At 54.3% G+C, this 6,780-nt stretch overlaps 1 protein-coding gene across 1 annotated transcript; it reads left to right on the forward strand.

The window, feature by feature from the left end:
- The first annotated feature begins 397 nt into the window (after nucleotides 1-397).
- STAR (steroidogenic acute regulatory protein) lies at nucleotides 398-6,119 on the forward strand. The gene is made up of 7 exons (XM_055567076.1): nucleotides 398-600; nucleotides 1,572-1,685; nucleotides 1,958-2,085; nucleotides 3,977-4,135; nucleotides 4,256-4,440; nucleotides 5,166-5,259; nucleotides 5,982-6,119. Exons 1-7 carry the CDS (start codon nucleotides 537-539, stop codon nucleotides 6,093-6,095), a joined length of 858 nt encoding a protein of 285 aa, XP_055423051.1. The 5' UTR covers nucleotides 398-536; the 3' UTR covers nucleotides 6,096-6,119.
- Nucleotides 6,120-6,780: the final 661 nt, after the last annotated feature.

Here is a 6,780-nt window from a genome sequence, read left to right on the forward strand (position 1 = left end):
TTGGAATTGTTTTTTAAAATGCGGCTTTCACAGCCTCAATTCTGGACCTACTAAACCTGGAGTTTCTGAGCGGGGGGCAGCTGCAGAGCCACACTCTAAACAGCAGGCTGCTGGCCAACCAATGGCACATGTGCGCACTTTTTCCCTAAATTGCCTCGACCACTGCTTCTCCCTTTTCTCTCCCCTCCATCCATCCCGGTCAGAATCAACCTCCCTTCCCCTTTCTGCGCCCTCCCTCTCCACCCCAGCTCCCCGCAAATGGCCAAAGACTCCTGGTGAGGCAATCTCTCTATCCTTGGTGCCTTCCTTTCCATGCTGAGTGATGGCTTTTTTATCTCCCGATGATGAAACACAGCCTTCAGCTGGAGGTATTTAAGGCGCAGAAACACACCATCTGGCTGCAGCTGCAGGGCCCGAGGCCACAACCTTGTCAGGCTGAGGAAGCACAGGAGCAGCCATCCTCTGGGACCAGAGGCCACAGCAGGAGCCCTCAGCATCCCTGCCAGACTCCACACCTGCCTCTACTGCCAGGAAAGATGCTTCTCGCGACGTTTAAGCTGTGTGCCGGAAGCTCCTACAGACACATGCGCAGCATGAAGGGTGAGCTCCCGGGACCCCGTCTGGGCGGCCAGGGGCTTGGCAGTGTCTAGTGGGGAAAGGGCACACCTCAGGGGCAAGCCTCTCAGGATCTGGCCCCAGCTGTGCCTCTCATTGAGGCAGCCTGGGCAAGCCTCTCACCTTCTGCACCTCAGCAGCCCCCCACTACCCCCTCACTGAAGAATTGAGCTGGACACGAAGGTGCCTTCCAGGCTCGGTCATCCCTGGCATCCTCTGCAGGGCTCCAAGCCGTCTTGGCTTCTACCTGACTTTGCCTTCCTCTAGGATGGGTACCAAGGGTGCCAGGGAAATCCTGGCTACAGTGGCAGTGGGGGGAGCCCCGACTCCAAGCCCCCATGTTGGCAAGCCTGAGAGCTGATGGGTGGGGGAAAGGGAGAGAAGAAAGGGGAGTAGGACAAGAGCACGTGGGGGGCGTGGGGGGGCCTCTTTATCAGCATCATACAGTCGGGAGTATGCGCCTTAAATACCTCCAGCTGAAGGTGGAAATCAGTGTCTGCAGGACCCAGGGTCATTTGAGTCAATCCCCTCAAGGGGCCACAGAGCAATCTAAATGAGTCCTTTCCAATTACATTGGGCTCAGCTGGCTACTGTTTAGATAGAAGCTGCACTTGGAAGACCTGCACCAGCATGGGACTGTTCTCTCAGCAAGACCCCCCCAGGCACACGGAGCAGTTATTCTCACAGACCTCAGGGGACAGGGTGTCTGCAACACTGGGATGTTTTGGTTGGGCAACTTCAGCCAGCCTGGGTGTGGCCCCCGCCTTCAGGTGGGACCACTGAGACAGAAGGCAGGTTTCTGGGCCCTGGAGTCATCCCTCTGGGAATCCTTCCTGATCAAGTCACTTTCCCTCCAGGCCAGCTTCCTCCTCTGTGATGAGAGGAAGGGTGGAAGGGTCCATCTCTAAGAGGAGCTTTCCTGCTCCTAAGCAATGATGTCCCTCCGTTTTTGGCAGGGCTGCGGCAGCAGGCCGTGCTGGCCATCGGCCAGGAGCTGAACCTGAGGGCCCTAGGGGGCCCGGCCCCAGCTGCGTGGATTAACCAGGTTCGGCGTCGCGGCTCTCTCCTAGGTAAGAGCTGAGGTTTCTGGGCTTCTGCCAGTGGCAGGGGGCTCCCGGGTACAAGCGCTGTGTGTGTGGCTGTGGTCCCCCAGACCCCGTCCCCCCACCCTTCCACCTTCCTCACTCCCTCTATGGGAATGGCGTTGTTCACAGCCAGACCTCTGTGTCTAACTCAACCTGCTGGCTGGGACCCTGTGACTTTGGTCTGGGCTCTTCAGGGATCCAAAGGGTGAAACTGGTGGGAGGCTAGAAGCTCAGTGTCTCCTTGGCTTTGCATCCAGGTTCTCAGCTGGAAGACCCTCTCTACAGCGACCAAGAGCTGGCTTATATCCAGCAGGGAGAGGAGGCCATGCAGAGGGCCCTGGGCATCCTCAAAGACCAGGAGGGCTGGAAGAAGGAGAGCCGGCAGGTAAGGGGGCCACGGAGGAACCCACAGCTCCTCGCTGTTACGGTACCATTCTCAAGGCCAGCTGCAGACTCTGCTCCTCTCAGAAGTCCAGCCTTGAGCAGTAGTCACTGGGCAGCAAGCAGTTTTTTTTGTTTGTTTTTTTTTTTAATTTAGCTGCCCTCGGTCTTCATTGTTGGGAGCATCTCCTCGCTTTCTCTAGTTGCAGCGAGCAGGGGTTGCTCTCTAGTTGCGGTACAAGGGCTTCTCATTGCCATGGCGTCTCTCATTGCAGAGCACAGGCTCTAGGGCGAGCGAGCTTCAGTAGTTGGAGCTACTGGGCTGTAGAGCCACAGGCTCAATAGTTGTGGTGCATGGGCTTGGTTGCCCCGGCATGTGGGATTTTCCAAAACCAGGAATTGAACCCATGTCTCCTGCACTGGCAGGTAGATTCTTACCGCTGAGTCACCAGGGAAGCCCCAGTAAGCAGTGTGAATTCTTGTTTCCCAAGAATATACCCCCAGATACTCTTGTCCCCCATCAAAGACGTTCTGGAGACTTGAGTTTGAAAAAAGCTGTCCCCGTGTCCTTAGCTCCCCTCCAGGATGTGCTGTACACCCATTCAGACCATGCAGCGGGGATTCTAGGGTCAGGAGAGGCCTCATCCTCTGGTCAGAAGTGCCAGGGCCGAAGCACTCTTAGCCCACCTCCTGGCTGACCTTGCAGGAGTGACCTGGGTTCACCTGTGACAGGGCTGGTCTGGAATACAGGGGGCCAAGGCCCTCTGGGGAGAAGGCAATGGCACCCCACTCCAGTACTCTTGCCTGGAAAATCCCATGGACGGAGGAGCCTGGTAGGCTGCAGTCCATGGGGTCGCTAAGATTCAGACATGACTGAGCGACTTCACTTTCACTTTTCACTTTCATGCATTGGAGAAGGAAATGGCAACCCACTCCAGTGTTCTTGCCTGGAGAATCCCAGGGACGGGGGAGCCTGGCGGGCTGCCGTCTGTGCGGTCGCACAGAGTCGGACACGACTGAAGTGACTTAGCAGCAGCAAGGCCCTCTGGTGTGCCCCGCTCCTGAGCACTGCCCTTTCACTGGACACTGGGAACAAGGCGCAGGTCACAGGCCGAGGGCTGTACCGAGAATCGGCTCTACTTCCACGGCCAGTTCACAAGCCGCCCACTGGCCAAAGTTCAGGCGAGGTCTTTCCTTCTCCGGGTTCTCTGAGTTAACAGACTACGAGTTTGGGAGTCAGGAAATCTGGGACCTGGGCCCAGCACTGCTCTTGCTAAGGGTCCTGGGGCATCTCGCCGACCTCTGGCCATACATCCTTCTGGTGTAAAATGAGGGATTGGACTGCAAAAAAAAAAAAAAACCTGTGTGAAATTAGCTGGTTGCAGACCACTTTCTTCACTCCCAAATGAATCTCTCTCTCAGGATCTTTGAGCTTCTGAAGTCAAGTAAGGGCCTTCTCAGGTGGACCTACCCACGCCTACCAACATTTACCCCCAGGATGCGGGAAGACTCTGTAGTGAAACATGTTCATTTTCTCCAAGTTAATCTCAATCAAAAACCCAATGCAGGTTTGTTGAAAATTTTACAAAATAATTCTGATTTTTATCTGGACGAATAAATACATGTCAATGTTTAAGAAAAGACATTGATCCTCAAGAAAAAAGGGCCCAGGGGACAGGCAGGTTACCTCTCCAGTCCTCAGCACATGTACAAGGCTGGTGGCAGGAAACAGGACCTCCTCTGCCTTTATCAAAGACGGTTCCTGGCTTCCTCGGGTTCAGCCTAGAGTTCCCCTGGCTGTTCCCCTCCTGCCTTGCCAGGAACTGTCTGTGTCCTACGCTGGGAATATTTTTCCTCTGAACATTTCCCCGGGGCTCCTCTCTCCTCACCAACAGGCCAATGGGGACGAGGTGCTGAGTAAAGTGATCCCTGACGTGGGCAAGGTGTTCCGGTTGGAGGTGGTGGTGGACCAGCCCATGGAGAGGCTTTATGAAGAGCTTGTGGAGCGCATGGAGGCCATGGGCGAGTGGAATCCCAATGTCAAGGAGATCAAGGTGGGGAGAGCCGGTAGGAAGGGCGGCTGCAGCAGTGGCAAGGGGGCGGCGGCGAGCTGGAGGTGGTGCCTCACCCCCTACCTGGCTGAGTAGTGTCTCTGGTTCCCTGTGGCCTTGCAGGTCCTGCAGAAAATTGGAAAAGACACGGTCATCACTCACGAGTTGGCTGCAGAGGCGGCAGGAAACCTCGTGGGGCCCCGAGACTTTGTGAGCGTACGCTGTACCAAGCGCCGGGGCTCCATGTGCGTGCTGGCTGGCATGGCCACACTCTATGAGGAGATGCCCCAGCAGAAGGGTGTCATCAGGTAATACTGGCAGCAGCCCCCAAAGCTCCCATTCATTTATTTGGCTGGGCTGGGTCTTAGTTGCAGCACATGGAATCTAATTCCCTGACCAGGGATGAACCCAGGCCCCCTGCACTGGGAACATGGAGTCTTAGCCACTGGACCACCAGGGAAGCCCCATATCTCCCTTTTCTAACACAGCCTGGGGATACATGCTTGCCAAGTGTGTGATGAATCCCCAGCTTCAAGGATCCAACCCTTGGTTCCTACCCTCCGTCTTATTTTCCATAGCAGGGGAGGAAGACAAGATGGGCCACACTTCTAGAGCCAGGTTGCCTTGACCCTCCCAGCAAGTTTAAGAACCTTAATAATTTTCTAAAACTAGAGGTAGGGCTAGGTTTAGCTGGTATGCTCAGGTCCAACTGTAATGTTGATGAAAACAGAGTCCATACCACTTAGAACACAGTTGCTATCGGAGTTTCCCAGGGCCCCCAACACCACCCTGGACCTTTTTCCAGCCTCCCCATTATCCCAACTGAGAGGCTCTGCAGGCCTCCAGGCTCCAACTGGCATTTGTTCTGACGAGCTGGTGACCTGCCAACTGTTAAATCTCACCCTTGGCAAACAGCAATTCTCCAATGAGACTTAAAAAAAGATGAGGTCCGGGAGGAATGTGGGTAATATAACTAGCCAGCATTCAAGAACTCCGGCTTGTCCTCTTGACCTGATGTATCTTTACCTGGCAGAGCTGAGCACGGCCCCACCTGCATGGTGCTCCGCCCCTTGGCCGGAAGTCCCTCAAGGACCAAACTCACCTGGCTGCTCAGCATTGACCTCAAGGTAAGGGGGATGGGAGGGGGCCACGGGGGTGGTGAAAAAAGTAGGCTCTTACCCCTCCCACTGGCTTCCCTGGTGGCTCAGATGTTACAGAATCCGCCTGCAATGTGGGAGACCTGGATTCAGTCCCTGGGTGGGGAAGATCCCCTGGAGAAGGGAATGTCAACCCACTCCAGTATTCTTTCCTGGAGAATCCCATGGACAGAGTCTGGTGGGCTCCAGTCCATGCGTTTGCAGAGTAGGACACCACTGTGCAACTAACACAGCCCTCCAATATCAGCCCACAATAACATGTAGGACCCTCCTCCATTTTGAGAGAAGTGGACCGCTGCAGTGGGAACAAACTTGAGTGATGGCCTGTTATTCCATCATCCAAGAAGCCTGCAATGGCTCCCTCTTACTTTTCATATCCAATTTCAACTCGGTAGTTATTTTAGAAAGAAGGAAACTTAGGCCCCCCAAAGGTATGGTAGCTAGCTCAGGGTCACACCGTAGGGAAGACAGGGCTGAAACCTGTCTGGACAAATCCCTTGCTTCTGACATGGTCCTGACAGCAGGGCAGTAATGCAGTCTTCCAGCCCCTGACCCTGAACAACTGGGAGGGTGTGCCTCCCAACAGGGCTGCAAGACCAAGCCCAGGCAACCCCCCAGGTGTGTGACAGGGATCTGCGGTGTCTAGGAAGGGACGCCAGCCACAAGACGGCCAAATTCTTCTTTGACTCTAGGGATGGCTGCCGAAGACCATCATCAACCAAGTCCTCTCGCAGACCCAGGTGGATTTTGCCAATCACCTGCGCAAGCGCCTGGAGTCCTGCCCTGCTCTTGAAGCCAGGTGTTGAAGGCCAGCTTGCGGCTCCACCAGCTCCCGGCTGAATGGGTTTGAGGGCTCACGAGGAGGCCCCTGCTAGAAGCCTCCAAGTCTGTTAATCTGAGGACAGTGGGACAGGGTGGTGGCACGTTTTCAATAAGATACTACAGCTCAGCTACTATAGCAGCATTTTAGTACCAAGAGAATGGGGACAAGGCTCTTCTAACTTCATTCACTGATGAGCTGTAAGATGAAGCATAAGGGTCTCAAAACATTTGTGAAACTTTTTTTTCCTGGGTCCTGACAGAGTCTACCTAAAAATATCTTGAAAATGCTATCAGTTAAGGAACACAGGGTGCAGAGGGTGCAGAACCCAAGGATCAGGTTGTCAAGCTTGAGGAGGTCAAGAGGTCTGCGGGCAATGTGTGCAGACCGAGGTCTTGCACAGGGCCTCCCACAACCCTCTGCTCCTCTACCAAGTGGGTGGACAGCTGCACCAAAGAGTAAGCAACTCCCACAGCAGACGGCTTCTAGAACTCTAGTTCAAGTGACCGTATGGAAAAAATACAGAACTGTTATACTGATTCCCATATTTCTTCCATGACAGGAGTCAGAATAAAGAATTGTAACTAACATAAAAACTTTGTTAGTCTGTACCCGATTTAAAATTCTCTCTTTAAAAATCCATGCTAGTAAATGGCAAGCTCATACTAAAG

Source organism: Bubalus kerabau, chromosome 2 (genome assembly GCF_029407905.1).
Source record: "Bubalus kerabau isolate K-KA32 ecotype Philippines breed swamp buffalo chromosome 2, PCC_UOA_SB_1v2, whole genome shotgun sequence".
Classification (NCBI taxonomy): domain Eukaryota; kingdom Metazoa; phylum Chordata; class Mammalia; order Artiodactyla; family Bovidae; genus Bubalus; species Bubalus kerabau.

Bases quoted from the DNA above. Each gene is read 5' to 3' on its own strand.
- STAR (XM_055567076.1), top strand. From the start codon at position 537: ATGCTTCTCGCGACGTTTAAGCTGTGTGCCGGAAGCTCCTACAGACAC. The intron at 2,086-3,976 runs GTAAGGGGGCCA...CCTCACCAACAG, and splicing joins GGAAGAAGGAGAGCCGGCAG to GCCAATGGGGACGAGGTGCT. The intron at 4,136-4,255 runs GTGGGGAGAGCC...GTGGCCTTGCAG, and splicing joins CCAATGTCAAGGAGATCAAG to GTCCTGCAGAAAATTGGAAA.